The sequence below is a fragment of the Mesoplodon densirostris genome, chromosome X (assembly GCF_025265405.1).
Source record: "Mesoplodon densirostris isolate mMesDen1 chromosome X, mMesDen1 primary haplotype, whole genome shotgun sequence".
In the NCBI taxonomy this organism is placed as follows: domain Eukaryota; kingdom Metazoa; phylum Chordata; class Mammalia; order Artiodactyla; family Ziphiidae; genus Mesoplodon; species Mesoplodon densirostris.
Window position 1 is genome coordinate 93924598 of NC_082681.1, and position 18111 is coordinate 93942708.

General features: G+C 38.3%; 1 protein-coding gene across 3 annotated transcripts in view; it reads right to left on the minus strand.

Moving 5' to 3' along the window:
- Positions 1–18111, minus strand: part of CCNB3 (cyclin B3) — a 68844-nt gene that overhangs the window by 35571 nt on the left and 15162 nt on the right. For 2 of the 3 annotated variants that reach the window (XM_060087785.1, XM_060087786.1), the window contains exons 5-7: positions 12852–15915; positions 11840–11938; positions 10376–10468 (exon numbers count right to left, since the gene is read on the minus strand). In XM_060087785.1, coding sequence (XP_059943768.1) covers positions 10376–10468; positions 11840–11938; positions 12852–15915 — 3256 coding nt within the window. The remainder of the gene's footprint in view (positions 1–10375; positions 10469–11839; positions 11939–12851; positions 15916–18111) is intronic. The other variant, XM_060087787.1, reaches the window with a different exon arrangement.

The window sequence follows — 18111 nt, forward strand, 5'->3', positions numbered from 1 at the left end:
AATTATAGGGGTTCCAGAAGAAGAAGAGAAAAAGAAAGGGACTGAGAAAATATTTGAAGAGATTATAGTTGAAAACTTCCCTAATATGGGAAAGGAAATAGTTAATCAAGTCCAGGAGGCACAGAGAGTCCCATACAGAATAAATCCAAGGAGAAATACGCCAACACACATATGAATCAAACTGTCAAAAATTAAACACAAAGAAATCATATTAAAAGCAACAAGGAGGGCCTCCCTGGTGGCGCAAGTGGTTGAGAGTCCGCCTGCCGATGCAGGGGATGCGGGTTCGTGCCCCGGTCTGGGAGGATCCCATATGCCGCGGAGCGGCTGGGCCCATGAGCCATGGCCGCGGAGCCTGCGCGTCCGGAGCCTGCGCGTCCGGAGCCTGTGCTCCGCAACGGGGGAGGCCACAACAGTGAGAGGCCCGCGTACAGCAAAAAAATAAAAAAAAATAAAAAAAAAAAAAAAGCAACAAGGAAAAAACAACAAATAACACACAAGGGAATCCCCATCAGGATAACAGCTGAACTCTCAGCAGAAACTCTACAAGCCAGAAGGGAGTGGCAGGACATAATTAAAGTGATGAAGGAGAAAAACCTACAACCAAGATTACTCTACCCAGCAAGGATCCCATTCAGATTTGATGGAGAAATTAAAACCTTTAAAGACAAGCAAAAGCTGAGAGAGTTCAGCACCACCAAACCAGCTTTACAACAAATGCTAAAGGAACTTCTCTAGGCAAGAAACACAACAGAAGTAAAAGACCTACAATAACGAACCCAAAACAATTAAGAAAATGGGAACAGGAACATACATATCAATAATTACCTTAAATGTAAATGGACTAAATGCTCCCACCAAAAGATACAGATTGGCTGAATGGATACAAAAACAAGACCCATATATATGCTGTCTACAAGAGACCCACTTCAGACCTAGAGACACATACAGACTGAAAGTAAGGGGATGGAAAAAGATATTCCATGCAAAAGGAAACCAAAAGAAAGCGGGAGTAGCAATTCTCATATCAGACAAAATTGACTTTAAAATAAAGACTACTAGAAGAGACAAAGAAGGACACTACATAATGATCAAGGGATCGATCCAAGAAGAAGATATAACAATTGTAAATATTTATGCACCAAACATAGGAGCACCTCAATACATAAGCCAAATACTAACAGCCATAAAAGGAGAAATCGACAGTAACACACTCATAGTAGGGGACTTTAACACCCCACTTTCACCAATGGACAGATCATCCAAAATGAAAATAAATAAGGAAACACAAGCTTTAAATGATACATTAAACAAGATGGGCTTAATTGATATTTATAGGACATTCCATCCAAAAACAACAGAATACACATTTTTCTCAAGTGCTCATGGAACATTCTCCAGGATAGATCATATCTTGGGTCACAAATCAAGCCTTGGTAAATTTAAGAAAATTGAAATTGTATCAAGTATCTTTTCCAACCACAATGCTATGAGACTAGATATCAATTACAGGAAAAGATCTGTAAAAAATACAAACACATGGAGGCTAAACAATACACTACTTAATAACGAAGTGATCACTGAAGAAATCAAAGGGGAAATTAAAAAATACCTAGAAACAAATGACAATGGAGACATGACGACCCAAAACCTATGGGATGCAGCAAAAGCAGTTCTAAGAGGGAAGTTTATAGCAATACAATCCCACCTTAAGAAACAGGAAACATCTCGAATAAACAACCTAACCTTGTACCTAAAGCAATTAGAGAAAGAAGAACAAAAACATCCCAAAGTTAGCAGAAGGAAAGAAATCATAAAAATCAGATCAGATATAAATGAAAAAGAAATGAAGGAAACAAGAGCAAAGATCAATAAAACTAAAAGCTGGTTCTTTGAGAAGATAAACAAAATTGATAAACCATTAGCCAGACTCATCAAGAAAAAAAGGGAGAAGACTCAAATCAATAGAATTAGAAATGAAAAAGGAGAAGTAACAACTGTACAGAAATACAAAAGATCATGAGAGATTACTACAAGCAACTCTATGCCAATAAAATGGACAACCTGGAAGAAATGGACAAATTCTTAGAAATGCAAAACCTGCCAAGACTGAATCAGGAAGAAATAGAAAATATGAACAGACCAATCACAAGCACTGAAATTGAAACTGTGATAAAAAATCTTCCAACAAACAAAAGCCCAGGACCAGATGGCTTCATAGGCGAATTCTGTCAAACATTTAGAGAATAGCTAACACCTATCCTTCTCAAACTCTTCCAAAATATAGCAGAGGGAGGAACACTTCCAAACTCATTCTACGAGGCCACCATCACCTTGATACCAAAACCAGACAAGGATGTCACAAAGAAAGAAAACTACAGGCCAATATCACTGATGAACATAGATGCAAAAATCCTCAACAAAATACTAGCAAACAGAATCCAACAGCACATTAAAAGGATCATACACCATGATCAAGTGGGTTTATTCCAGGAATGCAAGGATTCTTCAATATACGCAAATCAATCAATGTGATACACCATATTAACAAGTTGAAGAAGAAAAACCATATGATCATCTCAATAGATGCAGAGAAAGCTTTCGACAAAATTCAGCACCCATTTATGATAAAAACCCTGCAGAAAGTAGGCATAGAGGGAACTTTCCTCAACATAATAAAGGCCATATATGACAAACCCACAGCCAGCATCATCCTCAATGGTGAAAAACTGAAACCATTTCCATTAAGATCAGGAACAAGACAAGGCTGCCCACTCTCACCACGCTTATTCAACTTAGTTTTGGAAGTTTTAGCCACAGCAATCAGAGAAGAAAAGGAAATAAAAGGAACCCAAATTGGAAAAGAAGAAGTAAAGCTGTCACTGCTTGCAGATGACATGATACTATACATAGAGAATCCTAAAGATGCTACCAGAAAACTACTAGAGCTAATCAATGATTTGGTAAAGTAGCAGGATACAAAATTAATGCACAGAAATCTCTGGCATTCCTGTAGACGAATGATGAAAAATCTGAAAGTGAAATCAAGAAAACACTCCCATTTACCATTGCAACAAAAAGAATAAAATATCTAGGAATAAACCTACCTAAGGAGACCAAAGACCTGTATGCAGAAAATTATAAGGCACTGATGAAAGAAATTAAAGATCATACAATTAGTTGGAGAGATATACCATGCTCCTGGATTGGAAGAATCAGTATTGTGAAAATGACTCTACTACCCAAAGCAATCTACAGATTCAATGCAATCCCTATCAAACTACCACTGGCATTTTTCACAGAACTACAACAAAAAATTTCAAAATTTGTTTGGAAAAACAAAAGACCCCGAATAGCCAAAGCAATCTTGAGAACGAAAAATGGAGCTGGAGGAATCAGGCTCCCTGACTTCAGACTATACTGCAAAGCTACAGTAATCAAGACAGTGTGGTACTGGCACAAAAACAGAAAGACAGATCAATGGTACAGGATAGAAAGCCCAGAGATAAACCCACGCACATATGGTCAACTTATCTTCGATAAAGGAGGCAGGAATGTACAGTGGAGAAAGGACAGCCTCTTCAATAAGTGGTGCTGGGAAAACTGGACAGGGACATGTAAAAGTATGAGATTAGATCATTCCCTAACACCATACACAAAAATAAGCTCAAAATGGATTAAAGACCTAAATGTAAGGCCAGAAACTATTCAACTCTTAGAGGAAAACATAGGCAGAACACTCTATGACATAAATCACAGCAAGATCCTTTTGGACCCACCTCCTAGAGAAATGGAAATAAAAACAAAGATAAACAAATGGGACCTAATGAAACTTCAAAGCTTTTGCACAGCAAAGGAAACCATAAACAAGACCAAAAGACAACCTTCAGAATGGGAGAAAATAGTTGCAAATGAAGCAACTGACAAAGGATTAATCTCCAAAATTTATAAGCAGCTCATGCAGCTCAATAGCAAAAAAACAAACAACCCAATCCAAAAATGGGCAGAAGACTTAAATAGGCATTTCTCCAAAGAAGATATACAGATTGCCAACAAACAGATGAAAGAATGCTCAACATCATTAATCATTAGAGAAATGCAAATCAAAACTACAATGAGATATCATCTCACACCAGTCAGAATGGCCATCATCAAGAAATCTAGAAACAATAAATGCTGGAGAGGGTGTGGAGAAAAGGGAACCCTCTTGCACTGCTGGTGGGAATGTGAATTGGTACAGCCACTATGTAGAACAGTATGGAGGTTCCTTAAAAAACTAAAAATAGAAACTACCATATGACCCAGCAATCCCACTACTAGGCATATACCCTGAGAAAACCATAATTCAAAAAGAGACATGTACCAAAATGTTCATTGCAGCTCTATTCACAATAGCCCGGAGATGGAAACAACCTAAGTGTCCATCATCGGATGAATGGATAAAGAAGATGTGGCACATATATACAATGGAATATTACTCAGCCATAAAAAGAAATGAAGCTGAGCTATTTGTAATGAGGTGGATAGACCTAGAGTCTGTCATACAGAGTGAAGTAAGTCAGAAAGAGAAAGACAAATACCGTATGCTAACACACATATATGGCATTTAAGAAAAAAAATGTCATGAAGAACCTAGGGGTAAAACAGGAATAAAGACACAGACCTACTTGAGAATGGACATGAGGATATGGGGAGGGGGAAGAGTAAGCTGTGACAAAGCGAAAGAGAGGCATGGACATATATACAGTACCAAACGTAAGGTAGATTGATAGTGGGAAGCAGCTGCATAGCACAGGGAGGTCAGTTCGGTGCTTTGTGACCGCCTCGGGGGGTGGGATAGGGAGGGTGGGAGGGAGGGAGGGAGACGCAAGAGGGAAGGGATGTGGGAACAGATGTATATGTATGACTGACTCACTTTGTTATAAAGCAGAAACTAATAAAAAAATAAATAAATTTTAAAAATACTTGCCATAAGAGTCAAGTGAAAAAAAATGAAAATAAAAAATAAATGAAAAAATAATAATAAAGTCTATTTTGTCTGATATGAGAATTGCTACTCCAGCTTTCTTTTGATTTCCATTTGCATGGAATATCTTTTTCCATCCCCTCACTTTCAGTGTGTATCTTTCCCTAGGTCTGAAGTGGGTCTCTTGTAGACAGCCTATATAGGGATCTTGCTTTTGTATGCATTCCGCCAGTCTGTCTTTTGGTGGGAGCATTTAATCCATTTACCTTTAAGGTAGTTATCAATATGTATGTTCCTATTACTGTTTTCTTAATTGTTTCAGGTTTGTTTTTGTAGGTCTTCTCCTTCTCTTCTGTGTCCTGCCTAGAGAAGTTCCTTTAGTATTTGTTGTAAAGCTGGTTTGGTGGTGCTGAATTCTCTTAGCTTTTGCTTGTCTGTAAAGGTTTTAATTTCTCTGTCGAATCTGAATGAAATCCTTGCTGGGCAGAGTAATCTTGGTTGTAGATTTTTCCCTTTCATCACTTTAAATGTGTCCTGCCACTCCCTTCTGGCTTGCAGAGTTTCTGCTGAAAGATCAACTGTTAACCTTATGGGGATTCCCTTGTATATTATTTTTTGCTCTTCCCTTGCTGCTTTTAATATTTTTATATTGTATATAATTTTTGATAGTTTTATTAATATGTGTCTTGGCATGTCTCTGCTTGGATTTATCCTGTATGGGACTCTCTGCGCTTCGTAGACATGACTATTTCTTTTCCCATGTTAGGGAAGTTTTCAACTATAATCTCTTCAAATATTTTCTCAGTCCCTTTCTTTTTTCTCTTCTTCTTCTGGGACCCCTATAATTCAAATGTTGGTGCGTTTAATGTTGTCCCAGAGGTCTCTGAGACTGTCCTCAATTCTTTTCATTCTTTTTTCTTTATTCTGCTCTGCTGTAGTTATTTCCTCTATTTTATCTTCCAGGTCACTTATCCGTTCTTCTGCCTCAGTTATTCTGCTATTGAACCCTTCTAGAGAATTTTTAATTTCATTTATTTTGTTGTTCATCATTGTTTGCTCTTTAGTTCTTCCAGAAAGAACTAAAGAACCAGAAAAAGACAGTACAAAAATATTTTTAAAAAGAACACTACAGACCAACATCCATCATAAACACAGACGCAAAAATCCTCAACAAAATATTAGCATATAAGATTTGCAATATATAAGAATAATACGCCAGAACCAAGTGGAGTTTATCCCAGGAATATGAGCCTGCTTCAATATTTAAAAATCAATATAATCCACCACATCAATAGGCTAAAGCCAAAAAAATAAATCAGTAGATGCAGGAAAAAAGCATTTGACAAATTTAACATTGTCATGATAAATATATATCACCAAACTAAGAATGGAAAGTAAATTTCTCAACCTGATCAAAGGTAGCGGCAAAAACTCTACAGTTAAGATCATACTAATGGTGAAAGATTAACTGCTTTATTCCGAAGATCAGGGACAAGGCAAGGCTGTCCACTCTTACTGATCCTATCAACATCATAATGAAGTCCTGCACAGTGCAATAAGACACAAAAATGAAGTTAAATGTATACAGGCTGGAAATGGATCAAACTGTCTCCATTTGTAAATGACATAATTGTCTATGTAGATAACTTCAAGAAATCTACCAAAAAAAGAACTCCTAAGATTTAATAAGTGAGTTTTAGCAAGATCATAGAATACAAGGTCAACACACAAGTATCAATATTTCATATTGGCACTGTACAAATGGAAACCAAAAAAAAATGTTTAAATACCATTTACAATAGCTACAAAAAAAGAAAATATTTGGGTATAAATCTAACAAAACATGTACAGGATCTGTATGGTTCTTTATAAAAAATCAAAGAAAATCTAAATACATGAGAGACATACTACATTCATGGTTCATGGGTTGGAAGATTCAACATAGAAAAAATTGTTGATTCTATTCAAATTCACCTATAGATGTGTATTGGGGGTCCCCAAGACCACCCCCAGGTACAATGATTCCTAGGATGACTCACAGGACTCAGCACATAGTCACACTCATGGCTATGATTTATTATAGCAAAAGATACAAAGCAAAGAGAAAAGGAGCATGGGCAAAAATTGGTGAAAACCAGAAGCAAGCTTCCAAGAGTCCTATTCCTGCAGAGTCTCTCAGGATGCAGTTAATTCCTCCAGCAATAAGATGGAACAATATGTGTAAAGTGTTGTGTAACAGGGAAGCTCATTAATGACTCAGTGCCTAACATTTTACTGGGAGCTGGTCACATAAACACTCTGCCTAACATGGACCAAAATTCCAGACTCGCAGAAGGAAAGCAGGTGTTCAGAATAAACCATATTGTTTGCACAAAGAGTTTAGGCACAGTTATCATTAGGGGAGAATTTTACAGCAGTGTAGGGAACTGCTTACCAATCAAGTTCCCAGATGCCAGCCAAAGGGCAACCTTGCAAACAGGCCTTTCTAAGGCTAGCAGCATCATGCCTGTTATGTTAACTCTTTTCTGCACAAGATGTAATTCAATTCCAATCAAACCCTCAGCAGGATTTTTTAGTAGATATAGACAAACTGATTCTAAAATTTGTCTAGAAAGGCTAAGACACTAGAATAGCTAAAACAATTTTGAAAAAAAAGACAGAATAGAGTTGGAAGTATCATGTTACCTCGTTTTAAGACTTACTATAAAACTATAGAAATAAAGGCTGTGATACTGGCAAAGGGATAGACACAGATCAATGAAACAGAATATTTTTAAAAGTATAGAAACAGACCCACACAAATAAGGCAAACAGATTTTTGGCAAAGGTGCAAAAGCAATTTAGTGGAGAAAGTATATTTTTCCACAAATGGTATTAGAACAATTAGACATCCATATGCAAAACAATGAAACTTGACTTCAAAACCTGCATACCTTGTACAAAAATTAACTCAAAATGGATTATAGATTTAATGTTAAGCTATAAAACTTTTAGATAAAATACGGGAGAAAATATTCATGACCTAGGTTTAAGCAGAGTTCTTAGACATGACACAAAAATTGCAATCCATAAAGAAAACACTGAAAAACTGGACTATCAAAATTAGAAATTTTTGCTCTGTGAAAGACACAGATAAAAGAATCAAAAGACTACAGACTGGTAGGATATGTTTGTAAATCACACATCCAACAAAGGATTTGTATCCAGAACATGTAAAGAACTCTCATAACTTGACACAGAAAATAAACTACCCAATTTAAAACTGGGCAAAAGACATAGACACTTCATCAAAGAGGATATACAGATGACAAGTATGATGTTCAACATCATTGGTAAATGCAAATTAGAACTATGGTGAGATTCCTCTACACATCTATATGGCTAAAGTTTAAAAAAAAAAAAAAAAACAATACCCAGTGCTGACCAGGAATGCAGAGCAGCTAGAACTCTCATATATTGCAGGTGAGAGTGCAAGATGATACAGTCACTCTGTAGCACTTTCTCATTAAGTTAAACATACGTTTATCATATGACACAGCAATCCCACTCCTGGGTATTGACGTTAGGAATGAAAACTTATATTCACATAAAATGCTTTAAATTAATGTTTATAGATGTTCTTTTCACAGTCTCAGAAACTGGAAACAACCCAAATGACCTTCAATGGGTGAAGGGTTAAACAAACCTTGATACATCCATACCATGGAATACTACTCAGCAATAAAAAGGAATGAACTATTGATACACACAACTTGGACAGATCTCAAGGGAATTATGGTGAGTGATAAAAGTCAATCTCAAAATGTTACAAAGGTCAAAAAGAGAAAAACAAATACCATATGCTAACACATATATATCGAATCTTAAAAAAAATGGTCCTGAAGAACCTAGGGCTAGGACAGGAATAAAGATGCAGACATAGAGAATGGACTTGACACGGGGAGGGGGAAGGGTAAGCTGAGACGAAGTGAGAGAGTGGCACTGACATATATACACTACCAAATGTAAAACAGATAACTAGTGGGAAGCAGCTGCATCACACAGGGAGATCAGCTCGATGTTTTTGTGACCACCTTGAGGGGTGGGATAGGGAGCATGGGAGGGAGATGCAAAAGGGAGGGGATATGGGGATATATGTATACATATAGCTGATTCACTTTGTTTTACAGCAGCAACTAACACAACAATGTAAAGCAATTATACTCCAATAAAGATGTAAAAAAAAAAGCGGGGGATAATAAACACACAAATGTTAACACTGTTTGTAGGTTATGGGATCATAAGTAATTATAATTTCTTACTTTGCTATAATAATTGTGAATTTTGTGCAATAAAATAATAACAGCTTTTTTTTAAAAAAAAGATTCAGTTCATCATTCCTGCTGCTAGAGATATTTTATCTGTTATCCATTTATTTCCTATCCCTACTCCCAGTTTCATGCCATCTGTGAATTTGATGAGATAATCTTCCCTGTTCTCATCTACATCACTTATAAAAATATTGATCAGAACAAAGTCCACTGGCAGTCTACTAGAAATCTATTTCTTGCTTGGTAATGATCAGCAATCTTTGTGATCAATTTTATTTATTTAATATTTACTCAAATTCTACTCTTATCTAATTTACTATTTTGCATCATTTCCATAAGATGACATTTTCATGCTTTGCTGATGTTCAAATATACCATGTCTACCACATTTCCCTGGTCTGTCACTCCAAAGTGAGCCTGAACCATTACTCTGGTACTTAAAGTATATTAAACTATATTACATTTTCTTCCCAATTATATAGTAAGACTCTGCTGGGCATATACTATGCCTTATATTTCCTTGCAAACTCCACAGCAATCCTTTCAATTCCATTCATTCAACAAATATTTATTGACACCCACTACGTCCAGGTACTATTCTGGGCTATCCTTTGTTAGTATAAAGTGATAATTAAGTATTCATAACAATATTCTCTCAACATCCAACCCTCAACAAACAGCCATCTGCCCTGTTTGGGGCTACAATGTCCTTCCTATTACCCATCCCATCCAAAGCTTGAGAGGCTTTGTCAGTAACCCCTATCCAAATCACAAGATATACTTTTACAGGATTTTGAGACTGATTAAACTGCCACACCATCATTGCCTTTTCTAGAAATCTCTCTCCTTCCACTGGGTTCTCCGAGTGTCTTATTAATAACATTCTTATAGTACTTAGTATATTCTACTTTGTATTGTTCTTATCTGCCTGCTTGTCTTATCTTGTCCCCTAGGTCATAAGCCCCCTGAGGGCAGGAATCATGGCTTATTCAGCTCTGTAGACCTAGTAAATTTTTACTACGTTTGGGACCTGGCAATGCTGAATGAATAATTGATAAAGAGAATAGCAGCCCCTTAAGGTAGCAGTTGTCAGGCTTACCTGCACCTCCACCAACCAGTCCACGAGAATGGCCCTCATGTCACTGTTGATATCATTCTGCCTGGTCATGTATTTTTTAAGTATGAACTTTTCCTGGCAGCAAGAAGAAAGAAGTGTTAACAAATAAACTCTTCTTGTAGTTCAAAAATCATAACTTGGGAAAAAATATTTGCAACTAATATCTCAGAAAAAAAACTTGTAACCTAACATAAGTAATTTCCTCAGGGTTCTAAATCATTATTTTCAGCTGGTATCAGATAGGGGCAGATAAAAGTATCCTTTTCCAGACAAGTTTCTGTTATCCTTAGGAAATGGACACACATGATATTTAAGTGTCAGGGTAGATATGGAGGAGTCCAGGAGAATATGGAATATGGGCAGGAATACACCTATGACTATAGATGAATACCAAAGAGATTCTGCCCCTTCTTTGCAATTCAGTCTAAAGCACAATACCAGGCTGTGTAGAGGAGTCCTTCTCAAACTTTAACATGCATATGTGAAAGATACTTGGGGATCTTTAAAATTCACATTCTAATTTAGAAGGTCTGGGGTGAGGCTAGGTTTCTGCATTTCTTTTTTTTTAAATTTAATTCTATTTATTTTTTTATACAGCACGTTCTTATTAGTTATTGATTTTATACATATTAGTGTATATATGTCAATCCCAATCTCCCATAAGATCCTCAAGTGACACCAATACTGCTGAGCTAAGGCCTGCACTTTTAGTATAGTAAAATTATCTCTTGCTTCCTCCAAGGTATACTGGAAAAAGTACAGTCTCTGGAGTCAGTTAATCTATTGCTGTGTCTCTAGAGAGAAGATGAGATATTCATCCTTCCTCTTATGCATGGCCTGCTAAAATTCTAGTTAGTAGATAACCTTGGTCCCATCTGTTCCACTGACAGACAGAAGAAAATTTGGAATTGATGAATATTAGTGGTAAAAGAGACTGGCAGATTTCAAAGGAGAAAGAAAATTTCAACAGGCTGGAGAGCTGGAATAAAAGGTCTGGTTTTACATATGATGCCAGAAACTTGCATAGAGAAGGGAAAAGATCCCTAAGAGCAGTCACTCAGAAAGAGCCCGCTTGACAATTTTGTGTCTGAGATTACCTCCTCAGCAATTAGAGGTGTAGGCTTATGGTCTCCAAGGTAATTAGACTTTAGTTCATATCCCAGATCTACCACATACTATTTGTGTTGACTGAGCAGTTTCCCCCAACTATGAAAAGGAGATAATAATACCTACCATCATGAAGTTATTGGGAAAATTAAACAAGATAATGTTTATAAATCCCTTAGCACAATACTTAACTCATAGTATGCTACCAGTAGATGTCAGTTGCTGCTATTATTGTTTTCATCATCATTATTACCTCCCCTTTAAACTTGCAATTGAAGGATGTGTGATGAGAAAATGAGAACTGGAAATCATTGCCCTTTACCCTCACCACCTACACACCTCTCTCTCCTTCATGTAACTGAAGATATCCTTAGCATATATTGAGTTGAAAACTGGATCACTGTGGTCCTTGTCAATATCCTCCAGTGGGGTCATCTGCTTGGAAATCACCAGAAAGACATATTAAGAGAAAGATTCCAAGAAAAGCTTAGCACACATACATAAAAAATGACTCTTTTCTTCCCACTGTCATCTTCTCCTAAGGTTCCTCAAGGCTTATATGTCCTGGGCCATAACAGAGCACCCCTTGGCCCTGTAATCCTCATACTGTTGAGTAACCAAGAAATGCTTAGTCCTCCTGTACACACCTGCTCTGCCCTGAGAACCAGACACTATTTTTACAGGTAAGCTCAAGATTCTCCAAGAAAGACATTCTTGTCTTACTCTTTCAAATTATGTCACCTGTCTTCTTAGGTCCCTTGTTATGTCTCAGTGCTTTGATCTGGCCCAGTTCATCTTCTTGTTAGCCTTTTCCTCCCTTCTACACCTTTAACCAGGTTGTTCTGCCTACAAGAGGGGTCTTTCTTCTCCTGCTTGCCAAATCTCATCCCTTAGTCCTTCCAATTTACAACTTAAAGACCATCTTCCTTGGAAGATGCCTCTGTGAACTTAACCCATCTTTAGCTAAGGTCCAATGTAATGCAGATTGCAATTACTAAGAAAGGCAATTTCCTGAATGAAATTGTCTAACCACTACTGAAAGGCGTATATATACATACATACATATATACATACATACATACATACATACACACACACACACACACACACACACACACACACACACACACACACACACAGTATTCCAGACCCTTGGGGGTATTCCTGGAATAAATACTTTCTAATTGCTCAGTTACATCACTATGCTAATCACGAAGTCAAGAGATTCTACAAGGCCCACTTGATTTAATACCAATTGCTTAGGAAGGCAAAAAAAATCTCTTTGCTAGCAGCCACCTCCAGGACAACAAAGAACACTTCATCTAATTTAATAAGAAAGAAAGCAGAATACCTCCTTCTCTGATCTCTTGTCCTGAGATGAGAAAGGTTCACTGGAACTGGATTCACAAGTACTGGACTGGCTTGTGGTACTGAACTTGCCCACACTGGACATGGTGACAGTGCTGGACAAGCCTGTTCTAGAGTCAGGGGCAATGGTGGACACATGTGGGCTGGTTTCAACTTGGAGGATGATGAAATCTTTGAGAAACGTGTCTTCTTTGTGAGTGAGATTCTTTTGCAAGGCCAATGGCTCCTTGGAAGACAAGTCTTTCTCACTGCTGGGCTTCTCCTGCAAGGCCAAGGGCTCCTTCAGGATAGCCTCCTCCTCAATTGTGGGATTCTCCTGCAAGGCCAAGGGCTCCTCAAAGAGGGTCTCTTTCTCACTCGTGGGCTTCTCCTGCAAGGCCAAGGACTCCCTCAAGATGATTTCCTTCTCAATGCTGGGCTTCTCCTGCAAGGCCTGTGGCTGCTTAATAAGGGACTCCTCTTCACTGGTGATGTTTTCTTGCAAGGCCAACTGCTTTTTCAAGAGGAACACCTCCCCCTGAGCAGTGGGCTTCTTCTTTAAAGATAATTGCCCCTCTATGCTCACTGCCACCTCAGGGGAGAGCTCTTCCTTCAGAACCAATGGTTTCTTGAAAAGAAACTCCTCTTCAGTGGTGCTTTTGTCCTGCAAAGCCAACAGTGCCTTCAAGGAGTCCTCTTTGTTATCAGTCTTCTTCTGCAAGGCAAAAGACTTCCTGCAGAGGGGCTCATCTTTGTTGGTAGGTTTAACATGCAATAAAAATAGCTCCTGAAAGGGGAATTCCTCCTCAGTGGTAGACCTCTCCTCCAAGGTCAGTGGCTCCTTAATATATGATTCTTCTTCAGTGGTGATATTCTCCTGCAAGGCCAATGGCTTCTTTGAGAAGGACACCTCTTGCACAGTGGTGTGTCTCTCTCTCAGTACAGATGGATCCTGGAAGAGGAACTCCTCTTCAGTTGTAGACTTTTTTTTAAAGGGCAACAGCTCCTTAAAGAGTGATTCCTCTTCAGAGGTAGTCTTCTCTATGACCAGTGGCTTCTTTAAGAGGAACGTCTTCCCCTGAGTGATTTGCCTCTTTTTTAAAGATACCGGTGTCTTGGTAAGAATTGCCTCATCAGTTGAAGACTTCTTCCTAAATGACATTGGCTCCATAAAGGAGGAGTCCTCACCTTCACCAATCATATTCTGCAAGTCCAACTGTTCTTGGAAGGTAGGCATCATCATTTGAGTGGTACACTTTTTCTTCTTTAAAGATAATGACTCCTTGGTAGAGACTGCCACATCTGTGGTATGTTTCTTCCTAAATGACACTGGCTCCATAAGAAATTCATCTTTACTGTCTATATTCTCCTGCAATGGCCATAGCTTCTTCAAGAGGGCCACATCCCCCTGAATGGTGTGCTTCTCTTGCAGTGCAGATGGTTTCTTCAAGGGGGACTCCTCCTCAGTGGTAGGCTTTTTTTTAAAGGATAATGGCTCCTTAATGAGTGACTTCTCTTCAGAAATGGTCTGCAATACTAGTGGCTTGGTCAAACAGGACATCTTACCCTGACTGGTACACTTCTTCTTTAAAGATAACAGCTTATTAGAGGAGGTTGCCTCCTCAATGGTACGCTTCTTGTTAAAAGCCAAAGGCTCCCTTAAAAGGGACTCCTCCTCAGTTGGAGTCTTTTGCAAGACCAATGGCTTCTCCAAGATGGACACCTCCTCCTGAGTGGTGTGCCTCTCCTGCAATGCTGATGGCTCTTGGAAAAGGGACTCCTTAGTGGTAGGCTTCTTCTTAAGGGATAACGGATCCTTAATGAGTGACTTCTCTTCAGAGGTGGTCTCCTGTAATACTAGTGGCTTCTTCAAGCGGTACCTCTTCCCCCAAGTGGTACGCTTCTTCTTTAAAGGTAATGACTTCTTGGAAAGGGTTGCCTCCTTAGTAGTATGCTTCTTCCTCAAGGAAATTGGCTCCATAAGAAATTCATCTTCACCATCCTTTTTCTCCTGGAATGCCCCTGGCTTCTTCAAAAGGGTAACCTCCCCACCAGTGGTGTGCTTCTCTTGCGACACAGATAGCTCCTGGAAGAGGGACTCCTCCTTAGTAGTAGGCTTCTTTTTAAAGGACAATGACTCTTTAATGAATGCCTTCTCTCCAGAGATGGTCTTCTGAAATACTAATGGCTTCTTCAAGTGGGCTATCTTCCCCTGAGTAGTGCACTTCTTCTTTAAAGATAATGGCCTTGTGGTGAGGGTTGTCTCCGCTGTGGTAGGTTGTTTCTTAAAAGCCAATGGTTCCTTAAAGACGGAGTCCTCTTCAGTGTCGATCTTCTCCTGCAAGGCCAATGATTTCTTCAAGATGGACAGTTCTTGTTCAGTGGTGTGCTTCTTTGGCAATGTAGATGGCTCCTGGCAAAGGCACTCCTTCTCAGTGGTAGGTTTTCTCTTAAAAGACAACAGCTCCTTAGCGAGTGACTTCTCTTCAGAGGTGATCTTCTGCAATACTAGTGGCTTCTTCATATAGGACATCTTCCCTTGAGTGGTACACTTTTTCTTTAAAGATAACAGCTCCTTGGTGGTGGTTGCCTCCTCAGTTTTAGGCTTCTTCCTAAAGTTCGTGGGCTCCATAAAGAAAGAATCCTCTTCAACACTGATGTTCTGCAAGGCCAACTCCTCCCTCGTGCAGGACTGCTTCCCCTGATGTGTGCACATATTCTTTAAAGATAATGTACTCTTGTTGATGGCTGCCTTCTCAGTTTTATGCTTCTTCCCAAAAGTCACTGGCACTACAACATCACTGTCAGTCTCCTCCTGCAAGGATAGTGGCTTCTCTAAGAGGGACACCTCTCCCTGATTTATGCTCTTCTTTAATGACCTCTTGATGAGGATTGTATCCTCAGTAGTGGGTTCCTCTTTTAAAATGAATGGCTTTTTGAAAAGAGATGACTCCTCAGTAGTGGGTGTCTTGGAGCTGGTAGATATCTCCAGAATGTGCGGTTTATCTATAATATTTGGTACCATGGTGGTTGAGACTACTACTGGTGAGAGTGCCAGCTTATTACACCTGTAAAGGAAACAATGTCTGGGTAAGAAGAATGTAGTTCCTAGAATCCTCACCTACCATCTCGTTTTGTCACTCTACTTACTAAATGTATGGAAGTGGAAAGGGCTTCAACCCCAAGAGACTAGAGGGTAAAAATCAATGGGTACCATAGTAAATCAACTAAGTAGCACACGGTATAGTTTCTATGACCTAGGCCCCCATACTTTTCTAAAAAATTTCCCCTGAAATCCATGTTATTTATGCTTTCTCATATATATTAGCTTTATTTATATACAAAGGCTTTTATTATAATACCACATTGTATGAGTGACTGGCTTATATATGTCTCCCTCACTAGCTGCATTTATTTGTCTTTGTCTATCAGTACTAGGCATCTGATAAAATTCAGGTTGAAATTAATATTGTTTGAAGGCTTATGAGAGAGGATTATAAGAGAGAGGCTTATAAAAGGCTTATAAGAGAAAGTTGGGCTGGTACTTATTGTTCATGGTATCTAACCATATTCCTTTCACTCTAGGCTATTCACAAGATGCTTTCCTAGTGGAGATAATAAAAAAGACCAACATAAACATTTGTTCACATGTGTCAGATGCAAAGCTTTGTTTTGAATAGGACTGCATATCCAATCAGAGTGACTAATCTGGTGTGACCAAATATCTGGATGACTAGAAATCAGAATAAGAAAAGGGAGAGAATTAAAGGTAAATACGATCAGTCTGAACAAGAGTAAGTACCTTCAAAAGACTAGATATTATATGATTCCTTTTATATGAAACATCCAGAGGAGACATATCCATAGAGGTATATCCGTAACAGAAAATAGGTTGGTGGTTGCCTGAAGCTGGGAAGGGGTAGGGAGGAGGGTAGAAAGGGACTGGGAAAGAGAAGGGACTATAGGTATGAGTTTCTTTGGGGGAGTGCTGAAAAAGTTCTAAAATTAGATGGTGCTGATGGCTATACAACTCTATAAATATAATTTTTTAAAAAATTACTGAATTGTTAAAAAAAGAAAAGGAAGTGCCTCAAATGGTTCCATCTGACCAGATAGGTTCCAGGTCCCTCCTGATGAGAACTTTTAGAAGTAGTCTTCAGATAGGCTAGTTATGATAGAGCATGCATTCTGAATCTAGACTGCCTGGATCCAAACCCTGGCTCCTCCATTTACTGGGTGGGTGACCTTGGGCAAGTTAATGCTCTAGGCTTCACTTTTTTCACCTGTAAAATGAGGGTCATAATATTACCTCTTCTATAGAATCATTGTAAAGATTTGAGCAATTGATATGCATAAAAACACTTAAAACAAATCATTGTTAGAACAATTACATGCCAATAAATCAGATAATTTAGACAAAGTGGACAAATTCTTAGGGAGGTACAAACTACCAAAACAGACTCAAAAACAGAAAATCTGAACAGGCTATAACAAGTAAAGACACTGAATTAATAATCAAAAACTGCCCACAAAGAAAAATCTAAGCCCAGATGGCTTCACTGATGAATTCTACCAAACATTTAAAGAAGAACTAATACCAATATTACATGAACTCAGGAAGAGGTAAGAATAGTTCCCAAGTCATTCTATGAGGCCAATATTATTCTGATACCAAAAACAAAAACATCAGAAGAAAACTCAAGTCTGATATATCTTATGAACACAGATGCAAAAATCCTCCACAAAATCCTAGCAAACCAAATCCAGCAGTATATAAAAGGATTATACACTGTGACCAACTAGGATTTATCCCAGGAATGCAAACTTAGTTTAACACCTGAAAATCAATTCATGTTATCACACCATATTAATGGAATAAAAACGAAAGCTACATGACCATCTCAATAGATCTAGAAAAATCATTTGACAAAATTCAATACCTTTTCATGATAAAAGCACTCAACAAACTAGGACTAGAAAGGAGATTCCTTTACTATGAAAGAACATCTATGAAATACCCAAAGCTAATGTCACAGCTAATTGTAAAAGACTGATGCTTTCCCCCTAAGATCAAGGAGAACACAAGGATGTCCAACTCTCTTTTTGGGGGGTGGAGGATTTGTCATGTAGTAGTGAATAACTAATATAGCATTGCTGACGCTTTAGAACTGAACCCCTCTGTTCTTTGAATAAAGTACAAACTCTTTGCCATGGTCCATAAGGCCATGGTGATCTTGCTCCTGCCTGCCTCTCCAAATCCAGCT